The following is a 20166-nucleotide window of genomic DNA, read 5'->3' as shown; positions in this document are numbered from 1 at the left end:
AAAGCATATACACCGATAAAAAATATTGTTATATTAAATTGATAAATTAATAAACATTTAAAAAATTTTAAATATTCAAAAGAACTAATGTAAAATTATTATTTATACAAAAAAGAAAATTTTATACATATTTTTATAACTTGTTTTTTAAGGAAACTTCTCGATTTATTTGTTTTTAGCTATAAGAACTTCAAAAGTAGGTTATTATTTATGTATTCACAAAAACAAAAAGCATTACTTATTTATCAAATGTATCAATAATTGTTTATATTTTTACAAATTTAAAATAAAAGGAAAGCTTTTATAAAATATATAAAATTCAATTGATAAGATATCTCGTAATAGTGAAGATACTTTTTATACTACTTGTTACAATGTTACAATTGAACACTTCGTATTTAATATAGAGTTAATTAATAGAAATGAATACTTCGATGACTCACAGCAAGCTCATAAATTCCCATCTAGTTTGTTACAATATGAACTATAGCTAGTCGAAAGAAAACATCCTGGTGGTAAACAGGAAATAATTTTCAGTATGCCTGGCAGATTGACGTGATGTATGGTTCTCTTTATATGACAAGGACAGCCACTAATATGATACATTATAAACCATGGCATTCGATTCATAAATAGTGGAATTACACTTTATGGTTTAATTCGCAGTTGCATGATAATTGCGGAAGAATGTCATTTCGCAAAGAGTTTAACTCGTGGAAAATATTTTTAGTTAATGCTCCATACATCTTCGGAATGATAGATTCGAATTTTAGTAATTATGACACTGCAAGTTAAATTATTGGATTTTCTATTCTATTAAAAAAGAGGAACAATCTAATTACTTCCAAGTCTTTATTTAAATTTGTGCATACGCTTTAATAATCTTTAAAGAAATGGCAATAATTATGATATTAAACGATATTAAATATGAAAGTTTGCAGTTAAGAAAAGGATTAATGCTGGCAACGTACCAAGTTTCGATAATTTTATGGACGAACGACTAGAGCATAAAATTTAAAATAGTATTATTGCCAGGCGTTAACCAAAGATCTCTTTTCTTTCACGTTTTGTGTGTATTCTTTCGAAATATATCTTTATCGTAAACATTTTAAAGAAATAAAAAATTATAATAGGTACGTAAGAGATTTTTGTATTGTAGTTCTTTCAGAATAACAACATATTTATATCCAAAGGCACTTATATACAAGGTAATTGATAAGTAGTATCATTTCTCATTGTTATGTGGCATTTATCTGTACCTGAGCAACGACCATTAGCAGAGTTGTTATGTTACACGCTGTTGTAAGCGATCGAATGAAGTATGACTGAACCGTTGTCACGTTACAGAGAGACGGAGCTGAAGCTTGTCCAACGTACTATAGCTTTACTAGTAGATACTATGTAGCCATTAGAGTCAACGGCTCATGTTGGACGAATGCCAACAATGCTAAGAGTTTTCCGTGCAATTTTACCATAAATCGAAATCGTATAGAATACCTTTATAAAAGATTAGACCAATTTTATTATAATCTATATTAACGCTCGGTAAATTCTAATTTGCGTTTAGAGCTGATGTATTATTAATTTTGCATATTATCACGATATAGATTCATTGAGTTTTCGTGTGAATAGCCGATAAATTTTCATGTTGAAACTTATGTAAAGTTTTCTAGTAATTCACATTTTTATGGTTTAATTATCACGGCATTAACGCTTATTAACTCACGGATATATTTTTGTTTAGTTTATGCCGTGTTCCAGGGGACATTTACCCAAGAAATGAACAATTTGCAAAGCGTGTGTTATATTTCCGGAAATACGTGTTATCTATAAGAGACCCATCTCTGGGTCAGTCATGATTAATGATGTACTCGGTACGGAGCTAGAGTGGTGAATATTTGATAAGCCACTCGCCGCGAAGGGGAGGTATGTCCCAACGGGATAGAACAATCACTGTTCATTGTCACTGCCTGGCTAAGGAACGGGCATGCTAGAGATGTACAGATTTTGACATTGACTGATAAAAGTTGGTAAAGCTGCTCCTATATTTTAAACGTGGAAAACCGACTGTTATTATTTATAATAAGGCGAAGGATTACATGCATTATAATATGCAGTATCTTTTTTGATTCGTAACAAAGCTCACTATTCTTCTTAATGAATATTAATCATACTAAAAAGTGTTTTAAGATAAAGGAAACAGCATGTAAAAAATATAAGAATATCTTAATAATTCAAAAATCAACATCCAAAATGTGCAAATATTTTTGTAGATTAAATATAGAAATTATCTACGAAGTGCCAGCGTATCTTAATGATAACCAACCTGTAAAAATGATACGTGCACCTGTGAAAATAAATATTATCTGAAAGATATAATGAGCGATCTGATAAAATAATAATCTTACCAAATGAACAATTAGAAGTTTATATCGTAACGAATATCTGATTTACGTAGTATGAAAATTAATATACGTAGTGTGAAAATAAATATGTCTATACAATATATGAAAATTATCATATAATAATAATATAAAAGCCATTCGAATACTACAGAATATATATATAGGCCTATATAAATTTTACAAAAATCAATCTCTGTAACAAGTATTTGAATAATAGATAACTCAAACCTGAAAAGAAAAAATACGACTGAATAATATAAAAATCGTATCCTAAAAGTAGGCTATATTTGAATAATATAAAAATCAACATCTGAAATATACAAAAAGACGCCTGAATTATGCAAAGAAGTATCTGAAAAGGCTGCTTTTTTGCGTAATTCAAGCGATTTTGTTTTTTTATTCAGATGCTGATTTTTACTAGTGTGAAGTTAATCAAATTGTTTATTTCGTTCGTAAAATTAAAAAGACAAAAAGAATCGGGTGTAATAAAATTCTAATAATGAAATACTTAAACCTTATATATTATTTCTAAAAGAAATTTGATTATCGAAATGAGAACTCGAACAACGTTGGCGAAAATTAAATTTTTGATGCTTTTAGCGTTCTGCATGTGTGTGCCATTTCGAAATTGAATTGAAAAGCGTCAGAGAAAGAGAAAATTGTGTTGTAATCTGGAAGAAATAAATCGTTAGAGTTTCGGAAAAAATAAATCACTCGGAGAATTTATTTATTGCCACAGAAATGTGTTTAAATGAATAAAAAAAAATTGTCGATAAATTCTTCATTCGCTTTGTAATCCCAGCGATGATAAACCGGTCTCTTTAATGACAACTTTAATATGTAATCAAATCCGGGGTCGGCGGACTCCTCTTGATATTCCATGTCCATGTTTGAGTTGCTGCCTATAAATATGCCTGTATTACATCATCTCAATTTTGACATTTTTTGAAATTTGATAATAGTAATTTCCAGGGTCAAAAAGGATAACGGAGTAGATCTATTAATAAGATAGATTGGATATTAATAGTAAAACGGTAATTTTAAATAGTATCTAGTACAGACGTTCATGGTATGGGCATACGAGTACTCTCCATTCGCCATTCATCAAATCGGAAAAAATATCGAAATTTTTTTAAAGACATTATCTTTCTCGTTTCTTATATCGATATTAAAAATAATTAGCCTATATAAAGTAATTTTCTCTCTTTATACATATATAATGTTATATTTAATTTTTTCAAATGTTTAAACTAGACACATCATCATTCAAATATTATCTATGGGTTTAAAAAGAAGGATTGTATCCATCTTTTCTTATTAACTTATCATGTTTCAGTTCTCGTTGTTATTATACTGTCAAGCTAGTTGTATTGTAAGTTTTATTACAGAGTTTTAAGTGCAATCAAAAAAGTTGAGTTTGCGTAGTACGTAAAAAAAGTAGACTTACTATTATATAAGACATTGGTTGTAAATTATCGAATGTAATAAATTTCAGTCATATCCATTAAAAAATACATTAAAAATTTTAATTCATTTTCGTCGATAAGATTAATATATTTTCAACATAAATTTATATTTTGTATACTACAAGCTTCTTGTAAGTGAAGTATGGACTGTGCTACAAATAAGTGAAACTAGTTATTACTTCGGATGTTTACACGCGAATTGATTTTAATATTGAGATATTGAATACAAATTAAACGTTAAAGAATTAAAAATTTTTATTTTGAGAATCGTAAGTTAATATTCTTATCTTCCAATTTATTTACTCTCTACCTTTTAGTAAGTTATTCTAACTTCAAATATAAAATTCAACATCAAAGTCAATATAATTTTTGTGTTTAATCGGTTTTATTTATTGTTATAAGCCTATATATTTTCTAATATTTCTATCAGAAAGTTTAAATATTAAAATTAATTTATAGATTAATAAATCATAAATTGAAAAATTATTTAAATAAAAAGAATAAATAAATAGTCTATATTGTAGTATTTAATATGTAATCTAGGATAATGTTACGGTCTTTCAATTGGAAAAATTTAGAAACATTGTAGGCCTATAAAATACAGTATAGAATTTTTTACATTACGTTCAGTAACAATGTTACAATAGACTTTATTAATTGATATCATTACGCTATAAAAAGTCCGTGCAGTTCATTTGTTTTCATTATATAAAACATTAGGCACATGCTATGCTGTATTATTTAAATAATTCATAACGTATGGATATTATTATTTAAAAGTTGTAAACATCTTGTTATATAGACCTTGTAGGTCTATAAACAACAAAATGTTGTAGTCATATATAAGAAAATGACGGAATTTTAAACTATTAAAATCATTTATAAATGTGCTTAAAATATTAATAAGAAATATTCGAATACAGTATTAAAAATTTAAGTTAATTTTATTTTAAATACATATTTATTTGATTATTATTATTATTATTATTATTATTTTTATTTTTTTATTTTTTTGAATTTGACAGTTCATATTTTATTCGTGTTATTTCAATTATAAAGAGCTAAATTTGCGTAGGCAATTAGTTTCTATAATTGAAATATGAATTTATTTCGCGTTCTTGCCCTTTTGAAAATTTAATGTTACTTTTTTTATTATTTTAAAGATAAAGTGAGAAAAATCCATAAAAATACTCCGCTACAATTTGAATAAATTTCTTATCTAAATTGGCTTGGTATTAACTAATGAAAATGGATTCAGTTGTGAGTGGCATTGTATCTGGTCTGTAACTGAGTTGCTGCAATTGTATGCGTGGATCAATAAATTCATATTAATTTTAGATTAATTGAAGCGAAAGATGTGAAGTGACTTCCATCGTCGATTCAAATATATGGTCCTCATGTGAGCAGTAATGAGATAGGAAGTTTGCCTTGAAGGAACATTGCCATTTTTGGGTAGTTGCCAAAACACGGAGGTCGTGGAGTCAGTTGTAGGATATTAACGACGTTGTCTGTATGTAATTTTGATAATGTAGTTTTATACCGGCTTTGTTAGTCTATTAAGGGTTTCTTCTGTTTTCTAATGGTGTACGCTTTGCCGAGACTGTTAGCAACGATGTGTACGCAAAAACGGCGTGTTTCAACTTAGTATTCTTTTTTTTTTTTTTAAAAACGAAGATAACGGCTTTTTTATTCTTTTTTTTATGCTCGATGAGATAGACATTTTCTTTCTTCGTTTTGGCCCTTCTGTTGATTGACGTACCGGTACACTCCGAATACAAATGCCAATAAAACTAATTTTATTACCAATAACTGGTAAAATAATGATTTATATGTGTACATATTTTTATTTATTTTTGTAATATGTATGTGTCACACATCATAATTGATTTTTCTTTCTTTCCAGAAACCCTGACTATCGATCTCAGTCTAGGGTTTACTCAGTTATCACCCCAGGAGGTCATAGTTCAAAGGAATCAACCTCTGCTACTCAATTGTACCGGCTACTCAGAGAGCGAGTATGGCCCACTTCGCATCACCTGGAGATATGAGGTATAACAATGAAATTAATAAATTTAATGTATAATAACAATATAAAGCTATTAATATCCTGTTTTAAAATAATTTGAATTGCTAATTCAATACTATTGTTATGATTATAAATCTAACTTAATAGAAATGCCTAACACAAACATTTGTGCTTAAAATTTTAAGTGATTTTAAATCGAATTTTTTTTTATTATGCTAAAACTTAATTAGGGTTTAATCTCAAGAATTCAAATGATTATCTAAATGAGGTTGACATTGAATTATAAATAAAACTCATTAAGTGTTTTTATCAATGTTTAAACCGGATTTTGCGCTTTAAAAAATTGCTAATTCCATTAGAACACTTTCTTTGTTCTATATATGATAGTTCCATATTTATATGGGATAATACGGTATATTTATATGGGATAATACAGATAATTTTTATATTGTTTAGCACACACAATATAAAAATTCAAGGTACAATAAATTATTCGTATTAATTAATTTATTTGTGCATTTAAAGGTATTATTTTTTATACTGAACGGTTTATTAATATTTAATATAAAATTTAAATATATCTACTTTATTAAATATTACAAAATTAAAAATATAGTTTTTAAGAAATATTGCAAAAAAACTTTTTATAACAGAAAATGTATAAAGTTCATTAAATAATGATAATTTCACACAAAAGAGACAATTTATTAATTACAGTTAATTTTAAAAATTACGTAACAATTTGCGTCAATAAGAGGCGATCCTAAAATATAATCACAAATAATAATAATAATAATGTATTTTGTTGTTATTCTGGAAATTAAAATGAAGGAAAATAATACTTTTATTTGTTTAAAGTAAAATAAATAGTTAAATGCAAATTGCTTTTGGCATATTTAATCATGTAATTTGTGGTTTCATTACTAATTAAAATGTTTAAAAAAGATATTAAATTAATTTTTGTATACATGCTTATAGAAGTGTAATTTATGCTATGTAAACAAGAGATAAGTTAAAAGTTATTACATAACGTAAGACGTAGATAGGACTCATAATTTATAAAAGGTCCAGTTGAAAATAAATAAATAGTAATAATTACTTTATAGAAAATGTAGAAATTTGATACAAGTTAACTTTTAAAATTGGAAAATTAAGTTTAAACGGAACATCTACAAAAAAATAAAATAAAAAATTATATAAGAATTTATAGGACGTCGTTTGTTGTAAATATCGAAACCATGTATCACATGAAAATAAATATTAAAGACTGTTTTGTATCTTCTATTTAAAATTTTTCTCTTTCTAAAAATCAAACTTATAGTAAAGCATATTTTCTGCTTAAATTTAAACAACTAGTCTATCATATTGCTTTAAAAATGCTGGGATATATTGTATTTATATATCATGATGAAATATTTCATAATTATAAATACTATTATAATACCATTTTAATTAGCAGACATTCTATATCGCTTACTTAAATTAATAATTAATATTTACAGTTATTTTCATTTATAATCGTAAACGATTAGAGAAACATAAGTTCAAAGTCATCAAATAGTAAATAAATGTACAAATAAAATGTATGTAATCTTAAAACTAAATTTTAAATTGTATTTTGTACAAGAAAATAAATTTAATATATATATATGGTACCTTTTTGTGTAGATGCTAGCGACTTTCTTCAGACTAACCTACAGGAAAATTCCATGAAAATTTTAAACCCTCCCAAAAAATTCTCAAAATTCTACTTTTCGAGATTGTGAGATATTCTCGGTAATCTGACAGACCAAAAATACGTAATTATTTTTTGCCGAAAATAAAAAAGAATTTATGTTATGTTTGATTTATCCTTCTGTAAGTCAATATAAATTAATTAAAGCAATATTATTAAATGACATCAATAGTATAACGTATTACCGATATAAAAATGGAAATAAAAAAAAAGATTCCAATTTGTTTTATTTTGATATGTTGTATATAATTATTTTCAATTGATTTATATTCATTAATTTTAATTTCTATCTACTTTTAATTTAAAATATAATTTAACACTACTTAACATTAAATGTTTGCTTATGCTAAAGGCTATAAGTTATAAACGCTATTAAAAATATTTAAATGCGTCTGGTTGTATTAATTGCTTGCAAAATTGATCGTATTACCTCCCTCATAGGGCGATTCTTATTAGATTTTTGTTATTCATCGCAACTAAGCCATTTCTGAATGCGGATAAAATCATTACATAAATGAAGATTATTATTCAATTTAATGTAGGAAACGTGCAAAATTAAATTTTCTAGTAGACTTGAATATTTTACCTTACAATGAAATATTCTTATAAATTATTAACATTCGTGATTGCACGTTGCCTAATTTAGTTAATAGGCTTAATAAATATGGAAATCTCAGCAACAAACAATTTATAAAAGACGACAATAAATCTACTTGACTGTTGCAGGGCGAGGAGTTGGAACAGAATAAACACCAATATGTGCTAGAGAATGGTTCTCTCGTTATTGATAGGATTACAGGACAAAAGAAGAACCATGGACGTCGTGATGAAGGAAATTACACTTGCCTCTTACACAACAATGTAGGAACTTTGGTTAGCAGAACTATTCGAGTCATTGTAGCACGTAAGTATTTCTACATTAGTGCATTCGTCTTTATTTCTTTTACTTTAGGTGAAACTTATCCATTTATTTATTTTTACTTTTGTGGATACTTTGTTATATTTTCGATGTATGTATTATTTTTTGCATATTGTTTAATTGTATTCGTTATTAATTAGTGTTAGCAAAGAAATTATATATGACTTTAAAATTTCCATTCTGTGTTAAATTATGCTATGCTTTATGAAAATTTAGTCCTTTTATTTTATTTAATAATGTAGTGACTGGAACGAAATACAGAAGCTGCAATTTATCATTTAGATTTTTCTCATTCTTACAGAATTGATTTTTTTCCCTCCATTCCATCCTCCAAAGTCAGTAACAATTGCAGTTTCAGGCTCATTTATCCTCCCCTCCCTTACGTCACGTTTTCAGCTGTGCAGACGCATACGACGTTCTATTTATGACGTCACAGGGTTTACTAAGCCCTTCTTTTGTTTGCCAACCGGGCCCGGGTTAACACCGTCCAGAACTCATTTCTATTATATGAATAATGGATGGAAAAGCATACCTCGTGTCGAATATAATTAATGATATCTAATATTTTTTTCTTTCTATCTCTCACGTTCCCGTTTTTGACTTGACAATATCAATGATGTTTTATTTTTTTCCTGATTACTAATTTTTTTTTCTTCTTTATTTTGCAACATGGAAAAGGAGAAAAATAAAAAGCTATAATGTTGTTTTCTTATCAATAAAATCGATTTCTTTAATACTGAATACTTTAGTGTTTCACCGAACTTTAACTATTTGTTTGCAATGATTCAATCGTTTGGTATAATAATTATTTTATTATTGCATAATGATATTTAATCTAAGATATAAAAACAATAAAATTTCAAGTAGAAACGGATGACTGACTTTTTACATAATGATATCAGAAAATTTTTATGACTTTCCTCCTGTAGCATTTCCTCTGCTTAGATGAATATTATCTTGTAAATAAACTAACAAAGCTTTGGAGAATGGGAAAATTAGAATTTAATTTAACAGATGTATTTATTTTGTACTAGAAAGAATATAAATTAATATAATTATCAAAGCTTATTAGCATATCAAAACAAACTGAAATATGTCATCTCTTCAAGAAGAAAAATGAACTTTTATGGTCTTTTAGTTGAAACATTATTTTTGTTTTGATATTTAGTCATTTTTAAATATGCATTACATTTATGTAATTTATTCTTTATTAGGTTTTTTGTCCATTTCTTCCATAAGATTATATATAACTATTAAAAATAAACATACTATTATTATTTAATTGCATAATGAAGTAGGTTAATATACTTTATTCATAGTATTTAATTATTTCTATAACCTTTCAAATTAAAATATTTTTTATTTGTGATTTTATTTACATAATTATATTAATGTCATTGTCAAGTATTCATAAATTTATTTATATATAAAATATTGTTATTTTGTAACTAACTTATGTATCCCTAGATAAAGGAGTTAATCCTTGAGAGATTATTAATTAATTGATTACATATAAAGTATTTCTAATACTGGTATAAATTATAATTTATTAAAATATTTAGGATTATTTTTTTATTTTTTGGGAGGAGATAATTATTGTACTTTTTAGAAATTATCTGAAAAATAAAAATAAAACAAATAAATTTCATTTATCATTATTCTTATATTTTGAGATGTGAAAAAAATACTTCAAAATAGTAATAAATTTCAAAAATTGTAGTTTCATATAATAATTACATCTGTTCATAAAAATTTACAGTGTATAAGTTAGTTTGAAGATATAAATTTTTGATTTATAATAGTAGTACAGTTATGGTTTAGGTATCTGTCATAATATCAAGATTCGATTTTTGTTAGTGTATCTAAATTTTAAACAAATAAATTATTTTATTGTTATTTGTATTCATATTTATTTCAGAAAAAATTCAAGGCTAGATTTTTCTTTAAAACAACTAATAATATATTTTTGAAACTGAGTATTCTGCATAACATTATAAATAATATAAGCATATAAAATAAAAATGCTTCATTTATATGCCTATTAAAATAATATGTTTTATTTAATTACTAGAAGACTAAAAAAACCTGAAAACTTGGCATTTAAGAATAACTAAAGCATTAATCTTCAAATTTCTATGAAACATTTGTTTAATTATCAATGACTTTTCCTGTAAGATTTAATCAATTTTTACCTAAGAGCAAAATGTCTATTAATTTAACAAAAATTTAAATTATGATTTTTCCTCAATTAAATTCAAATATAAATTAGATTCCATATATTATTATTTTTTAACAAACACATATTAAATTCTTCATTCTAATATGCAGCATCTGCAAGTTGGAATGACTACTTAATGTGTTATATTTTTTTTACAAGTTTAAAAAAATAAAATATTAGAAAAATATATACTATATAATTTTATAGGAAATGTTCATCCAAAAGTGCAGACACATCAAAGGATAAAGCAATCATGTTTGTCATCTTTCTTCTTCCCTTTTTTTGCTAGCAGAAATCCAATATTTATTGCGTGATGTTGTGCAGTTTTGTTGTTATGATTTTGTAAGTAGAACATCATAACATTATTAGAAAACTGGATTTTAAAATAGAAAAGACTAAATCATTTTTCTTCAAGAAATCAAAAATATATCTTAGCTACCGTCTGAATTATAATCCTGTTCTAAAAGAAACCAAATATATATATTTCTCTTTATAACATTATAAACTGGCGTGTATATATATTATAGCTATATGAAATTTACAAAAATTGTCTAGTTAGTTTTAATTTAGTAGCAATAATAATTTTTTTCCGCCTTAAAACGCTTTTAATGAAGCAAAAATTAAAAGAGCATTTCTGTGTATGTATACTAAGAAATTTTGTTGTGCAAAAATAATTTTCTTCTCAAAGTAACGCGATTTAGATGAGTTAATTTATGTTTACATACTGTAGTTTAGACAAAAAAAAAAAAAAACGAAAAAAGAAAGAAAAATGCATTCCCTTTCATCCTTGATAGAAACTGCTTGTTTAAGAAACTGTTGCAGGTGTCCATGAGTATGACCTCTTTCGCGTTAACTGAGATGAACTATTTTCGAAATGAAAACACTTGATTATTATATTGTATTAATTGTTACATTATCAAGTTGCGATGATAGACTGATATTATTAAAAATTCTTAACATTATCGATGTTTTTAGTTATGTATTGATGGGCTTGTTTAAAAAAACATAGTGTTTTATGTTTGTAAAAAAATTCTGAATATAAAAAATCTTTTTAAAATTAAAAATACTATTAGTAAATGCATTTAATGTTATATCCGATTCATTTTATTCGTACAAAGTTCAGGCATACAAATTTATTATTGTGTAATAAAAAATGAAAAATAAATTGTATGAAAGTAAATTTAAAATAATGAAAAATGATGAGAAATATAATGATATTTAAAAACAGAAAACTTTTATAACTTCTGTTTTAAATTTCACAACAATTCATTATTTATGTATAGTTATGCAAATTAGTACATTTTTCAGTATTTAAAAATAAAATTTTAAATACTGGAAAACTTACTAATAACGTTAACAATTGCATGTTGTTGTGTACGTGTAAATCCCAAAAAATATTTCACTTTAATAAATTTTTAAAGTTTAATTCAATTAAATTTCTTCATTGTACCACAAAATTTATGTAACGTTAATCATATAAAATTTTTTATTGAAGTTTTAGATTTATAAAAAAATATTATAATTTTTCCTAATTAATTATTATTATTTAAACTAGATATGAATTGCTTATGGCAAAGTTTGGTTTTTATAATAATAAAAACTAAAATTTTTATTAAAAATATGATAATTTTTATTGATCTGAATGCGAAAAAGTTTGTGTTGAATGATGAAAAACGTTATAATTCATAAATTTTTTTAACTGAAATATTTTATTGGTTTAAGAAATAAACGATTGGTGCCTAGCGTACAATACATTTACTTTCGGTATTCAAACAATTGAAAACAAATTAGATAAAGTACGAAAATATAATTTATCTAGAAATACTGGTTTATATAGTACATCATCATAACGCACGATTTCTCACAATCTTGTGGGAGTAGAGAACCGGAAATGGAAAGAACAAACCTAATACCATTGTCGTTTCCGTTGAGATCGTGTTATCCGACAGCGCGTGTCCACGGGTATCTAATGCCTCGACCTTGTCATGGCTATCCAGAGTCACTTCTGTCAGTTTTCATTGCACCTAACGGAGAACTAATGATTCATCAACTGGCTTGAATCTGACACCTACAGGTTGAATGCGATCTCCTATCTTCGTGTTTCATTCCTGTTGATCATTATTACACTCATATCAGTGCTTTTTTTGTTTTGTTTTTGGAGAAGAGATTTTATGATATTTAATAAACTATCCCTTTTTTGGAATTAGATCTTTTTAAACTTTAATCTATTATTATTTTCAATATCTTCCATTTAGAAATGACTTAATATAGATTAATAAATGATATATCATATTTCTAGTTTATATCTCAAAGGTGTGATGCTTTTTCTTAAAAGTGTAATTAGGAATTGTTATAATTGCTTATGTCCAGTTGTGTATTGCTATGACATGTCACCATGGTGATAAACTTCAGTGCTCTGGAGAGAGAGGTCGAAGGTCAGGAGGCGCCGGAGGGGATAGCGTTCCGCATCACACAACAATCTCGTCAAATTAGCCTGCTTCTCGTTTCTATAGCGACTAGGAGAGAGAGAGAGAACATCCTTGCTCTAATAAAAACACACACACTTTCATGATAGCGCTTTTAACTTCCTGATTTGACATCAAATAAAACTTCGTAATCAACAAAAACTGATTTATGTAATTTATTTTATCTGTTAAATAGTTTTTAAAGCTTTCTAACATGCTTTTTTTTAAACTGGTTAATCAAGTAGAAAATATGTTATTTAAATAAATACATACACCTTTTACTTGTAGCACATACATAAAACTAAATTTGATGCCTTCGTGGGAAAGGACATTTCCTTTTTCGTTGATAGCACTTAAGAGAAACACTTATCCCGCTCTCCCCTTGGTGAGATATGGGAAATCCAAACATTTTAGAAAAAGCTGCATTCTCTGTTTAGAAATTATAGGAACTATAGCACCATATCTAACAATGTAATTTATAGATATACATTTATCTGAATTTCTCCGACTTAGAAAAAATAAATTCTTAGATTTTAGAAACATTTTAAGATTTAAATTGGTTTTAATAACTTGGAGGAAAAAACTATAAGTAGGTATATTTAGATTTAAAAAATTCATTACTTTAATGGGCGACCTAATTTTAAAACAAAATTAGATTTCAGAAGAATTTTTTATTTAAAAAATATATATAAATTTACATTATTAATCTCGAATGACGTATGCGATTTTTAAATTAAATAATAAATTGAAAGCATGCTTAATTTGAAAAATTAATACATCAACTTTTTATTATTTTAAAAATTAAATTAGTTCTCGTTAAACGATTTTTAAATCTAATAAATAACAATCACAATTATAATGAAAATTGTTTTAACAATTTTTGTCTTACAGTTAACTATTTTTCTGTTACTTTAAACTGAATTAATGAAAAATTTGAATTAATTTACTTAAGGTTATTAAAGATCTTCCAAATTATATATAAACCGATTAATTTTATTACTTAAAAGCTGAATGTAAATGTTACTAAATTGGTTCATGTAAAAGAGCAATGCATTTTTGTTGCTTGCGTTTTTAAATCTTCTTTGGCGATGTTCGTTCACTCGTATGAGGGTGTGGCATTTAATCCATTAAAAAAAGTCACGGGTCGAACAACCGTAACTGCCGTACACTTTGCAGTATGAATTAGTATGATGTTTGCAAAAGTTCGGGAAGGAAAAACTGCATTGTCAATATTAGCATACTTAAGTTTTCTACGATCTTTACTGTAATTTTAGAGCTTATTTTCATTCGAAAGAATAAAGTGCTTTAATACTTGTAGTGGCTAAAATATATAAACAAACAAAATTCTGTTTTTTTTATTTAAATGAATTATACAGTATTAGAAACACTAAAAAAAGCATTCAAATATTCATAAGATTCGCATAAAAATCTAAACAAACATATTTACTCTCGTTAGTGTACTGTACGCTAAAAATTTACACTCTTCGTAACAAAGATTAAATAATTTATGGGAAATAATGCATAGTTTTCAGGATGGACATAATTTATGATCAAGAAATTTATGATAAGTTTTATTATTAAATTTAGATAACTGACTTAGTCAATTCTTTTACAATTTAATGATATTTTTAGTCATTAAATTTGAATAGACATCTGTTAAATTGGAACAAAAAAATGAATTACTGTACATGGAAAACTGAGTAAAGATAATAGCTATATATAATTTTATTAAAGGAGAATAATGATAATTATTAGTTAAAACATTGCAAAGTATACTTAATTCTTTATTTGGAATTAGATTTACAAATACTGTATAATGCAGGAGCTAGTAAACATCGTTAACGTATAAATATTAATAATTATAATGATACGATAGTTAGATAATTATGACTAAATTTATAATTTAAAATATGATAATTAGAAGTGTAAGGGTTTAAAGAGCACTTATTTCTGTAAAATTTATAAAATGGAGTTAAATCTGTATTTTATCCCCTAGCAAATGGAACAGTCTAATTTTGGGAATGGATTGAATAATCTGATGGATACTATTGATTGATACAACCGAGCATAGTTGATTCATCCTCCTACTCTGACGATGAGTCAATCATTCTTATCGCTCCAATAGAACGATGGGCCATTGAATTAATGCAAACGAAACTTATTTTACAATCAGAGCACGTTTATAAAATCTAGACTTGTAAATTACTAAGTTTATATTGAAAATTACAAGATGATTTTAAATATGCAATTTTTCATTTTTTCTCTATTGTTCTCATCTTTAATATAAAGGCCAACGTTCACAGAATATTTAAAAATGTATAAACTCGGCTATTAAAATTTCTTATTTGTTAATCTGACTGAGTTACTATTGCTAGGTTACAAATTTTTATTTCTTTATATAAGCATATCTATTTATTATTTATGTTATAAAACTAGAATATTTTTTTATGATAGTGAATCATTGTTTTTATTGTCGATATTTTACACATTGAAAATACACTATTATTATCTGTTGTAGTTAGATTTTATTAATGTTTAAGTATTCATACGCAGGTTATCAAACCTTATACTTTCCGTATCTTCTTTAATTTCCTACTATATATGCAAATTTTTAATCAGATTTGGGATTAAAATTAGTATCCGTTTGGAAATTTTTTCGTATTATTCTTCTATAAGATTTATTCAAATTTTAAACTGTGAAGCTTTACTAATGTATTTTTTGTTGATGTAAAAACTGAAATATTGACCACTATAAACTTAGTAAAATGTATATTTAGATTATACAATCGATTCAAAACAAATGAATGATTTTATTGATTAACAATTGCTATCGTGCAATTTATAATTTTTAAAATAATTAACTCGTAAGAAATAAAACGAAAATTTTCTTTTTCTATATGTAAAAAGTTTTCCTCGCGGAGACTACAACTAGAAGAATCGTTGGGATAATTGACGAATCTGTTCTCGAGAATTTTTTTTCTTTCCTCCCTATTTTCACACATCACCATCAAATCTCTTAGCGGGCAGTTTATCTTTTTTCTTTTATTTTTTAGTATATATCTAACAGCTGGCTCGTGGTTTATCTAGCTTACATTCCTCTATATACTTTCCTCTATACTTTGTACAGTATAGAACGATACTGTTACAAAGATCAATATATATTATAAATAGTATATTTTCCTTTTATTTTTATTCATTATAACTAAATTTTCTACAATAGAAATATAGTAGTACTTATTACGAATCAACAAATTAATTTAGTTTTCTATTTAATAATAACAAAATGATAAAGTATCTTTGAAAAAAGATAAAAGTCTAAAATAATATTTTTATTGTTACTGATTTACAATCTCATATAACACTTTACTCTGATCAAACTTTAATAAAACAAATCACTATCTAAATTCTAACAAAAATTTATGTTAATTGAGAGTCAGCTTATGCATTCAAATAATACGTCTAATCTCCTCTCCTCTCATTTAATCAAGTTGCACAATATTAACCTACCGAAAGTAATTTCGTTTTCAAAAATGAGGAAAATATTTAAATATACCCTTATATCTAAGGCTGATAAAGATTCCTGCAGAAAACTAATAAATTAGATCTACTGTAAGCTATCACATATAGAAGTTTTCTAATCAGATTTATGCTAATGAAATTTGATAAAGTATTGCATCCAATAAACATTATTCTTTTCGTAATATTTTATGGGTAAAAATATATACTTTATTTCGGAATTCTTCAAAATATTTTTGAAATATTTGTGATANAATGTTGTTTGTTGGAAAATTTATTATAATAATTCCTTTATATATTTATAGAATAAATATATTTATCTCAACTTATTTAATATTTAAATGCTTAAAATTTTAATGTTTGTCATGATAATTCAGCTTCAAAGATGTTATGCTTACATTACATATAAAACATTTGAATTATTATACTAAACAAAGTATGAAAACAACATGTATAGTACATATATTAGATCTACATGTAATTTTTTAGCACATGATATCAATAGTAGTGACAAATAAACTGTATATTGAATTCTGTCTAAATTGAATATAATCCGTATGATTTTTAGCAAAATAAAAATTGTATAGTACATTACAATCTTAGATATATGTCTTTTTTATATTATAGCTTGAAATAACAATTAGTTTTGTCTTGTCATTAAATACAAGTTCATTGTAATTTATATAGCTTGGGAAAATGCAAAATCATTATTTCATATACAAAGTGATTCAGGTAAAAAATACATACTGTAAATCTTATTTCTGTTTATATTTCTGTTTATACAATTATTCTAGAATAATTATATGGGAATATAAAATTATGGGGCCTAAAATTATATGAGAATATTCATAAATAATCAATTAATATAATACATATATGTAATAAATATAATATTATATTTTATTATGTATATATATAATTTTAACTGTGTAGCTCAGGGGTCACCAAAGTTTTTGCACAGCAGGCCAGATAACTGAGAGAATAAGGAGTGTGGGCTGCTTAACCATTTTGTTCAATATAGTATACTGAATACATTTAAAATAATGACAACCTATGTATTTATTTACCAATACACAAAGACGATGCCTGCAGCAAGCTCATAATCGCTTTTCCTAGAAACTGCATTGCAGGTTCCGGTACTTGCACAAAAGCACTCTGATATCCAAAGTTGAAAATGTCACTGAATTTTTCATTTCACTGATTTTATTAAAAATTATATTACTGTCAAATGCAAAAATCAGATTGGACCAATTTTGGCTTTTTTACTTGCACTTATTTTAATTTTTTCTACATAGTAAGTTCATCTACAATCTATGATATTTCCACAGAAATAATTATGTTTTAGCTCATTTGTGGAACAGTGTGGTAGAGGGCCAGGTGACCCCTGCTATAGTCTAGGTTGACTGTTAAATTTGATAAAATATCTTTAATACCATTATTTTATCATAAGACTGATCTCCATTATTTACATATTCCATTATTTCATCATATAGTTGGTTCATATTTTTACATTTAGTAATTCAGATATCTTTGAAACATTTTCATATATCAAATCATACTTTTATATTCAAGGCTTTTAAGGTTTCTATGATTGAATTATAGAATTTTTCTATGTATAATAAAGCTCTTGTAAGTTTCTTGAGACTCAGTAATAAATTTTTGTTGTAGACAGAAGAGAGAGAGTTTAAAAAGGACCAAACTTTAGTCCCCAAAAGAGAGACTCTTAAATTATTTTTAAAATTACTTAAAACATCATGAAGTTCAGTGGATGTTATTTATGTCTTCTCTTTCTAAAATTAATACTTATTTCTTTGTAAAATTTGTATGAGAAATGTAAAATATAAGTATAGTTCAGGAAAGGTTGTAATTTTCATATCATCAATTTCATTTTTTTGGATCTTTTTCCAAATACATGAATCACATTCACCTTTGCCTTGTTGCAAAAAATATATTATCAGGCCAGAGTGATAAAATTCTGTCTACTGTCTTTAATAAACAAAACATCTGTTAGGTACACTTTTTATCATATTTGCATATGCCATGTTAAAAAAATCAAAGGAGTTTATTAACTCTCTTATAGTTCTTGTGATGCAGAAAAACTCAGAATATATTTTATTTATTAAAATTTCAATATCAAATGACAATTTCTTATTTGCATATTTTGCAGCATTGTGAATCACATGACAGTTACAGTTTACCCTTAATGCTTTCATATTGTTTAACTTTTGGAAAACTGAACTGAACATTTCATAATTAGTGGCTGTATTATCAGCATCATATGTACTCTGTAGTTACAGAATCAATAGAAAGATCATAATTCTGGAGATAAGCCATAATTTTATTATTACTTCTGAAATTTTATAATTGTCAAAATAAAACTCAAGAATTTTTGGACTGCAATTTGAAAAAGTTATAGACCTATAAATTCTCACTGTTGTCCATCTGTGTTTCTTTAATATTGAGAACAAAGTTAGGTAGATGAAATCTGAGATCGATATGGAAACCTTTAGAGTAGGAAGCCTCTATTAACTATATGCAAACTGGAAGTCACATTATTTCAATTCAAAGCTTTTCCCCTGAAAGCAGTTAATAGATAAACTGGCACAACTCTATTGTTAAAGGAAAAGTATAATGTACAGGAGCAAGACACTACAGTACTAATTTGAGGTGGAGAGCATATATTTTAAATTAAATAAATTAAAAATATGATTAAAAATTGCAGCCTGGCATTGTGACGATGTCACAATAAATAATTGCTCATTTGTTTTTAAATCTTCTTGGAGTACAAAGTATATCACAAATTAATGTTTTTCATTCTCTCAATTAGATGTATCAGACAAAATATCTTGGCTCTCCACTAAATTTTAAGTCATTCAAAATCAACTTTATAGCTTTCAAACTAAGAATATTTTCTGCATAACTGGATGCTTTGGTTCTATCCAGGGCTGTGGAGTCGGTAAAAAAAACACTTGATTCAGACTCCTGATAATTTTAGTAGGCTGACTCCAACTCCCGACTTCGGCAAAATTAAATACCAAGTCATTTTATGGGGGGCAGAGGTGCTCATAGGGGGGTACCCTATTCTTAACTCTGAAAGGAGCCCGGGCATTTACCCAAATATTTTATATGTAGGCTGTTTTTTTCCAAGCTCTGATGGATAAGAAAAAGACAAGTATAAATAACAAAATGAATTTATTATCAAAAGTTATGGTTACTTTTTGACATAATCACTGGGAAGATTGAGGCATTTGTCATATCTGTGGACGAGCTTTTCCATCTCCTTGTCATAGAATGTTACTGCCAGTGAATTGAGATGGCCTTAACAACATTGTTTTGAAGATCATCATTAGTCTCAAACCTCTGTCCTCCTAGCCACTTTTTCTGTTCAGGAAAGAGGTGGAAGTTGCTCGGCGCTA

General features: G+C 26.1%; 1 protein-coding gene across 1 annotated transcript in view; it reads left to right on the top strand.

Annotated features, from left to right (window-relative positions):
* LOC111626466 (protogenin-like) overlaps window positions 1-20166 on the top strand; it is a 193920-nt gene that overhangs the window by 30911 nt on the left and 142843 nt on the right. The window contains exons 2-3 of the mRNA XM_023369842.1: window positions 5775-5920; window positions 8359-8536. Of these exons, the coding sequence (XP_023225610.1) occupies window positions 5775-5920; window positions 8359-8536 (324 nt within the window). The remainder of the gene's footprint in view (window positions 1-5774; window positions 5921-8358; window positions 8537-20166) is intronic.

Source organism: Centruroides sculpturatus, unplaced genomic scaffold (genome assembly GCF_000671375.1).
Source record: "Centruroides sculpturatus isolate CEXI.00-Female unplaced genomic scaffold, Cexi_2.0 scaffold391, whole genome shotgun sequence".
In the NCBI taxonomy this organism is placed as follows: domain Eukaryota; kingdom Metazoa; phylum Arthropoda; class Arachnida; order Scorpiones; family Buthidae; genus Centruroides; species Centruroides sculpturatus.
This window is presented reverse-complemented; position numbering and strand designations above follow the sequence as displayed.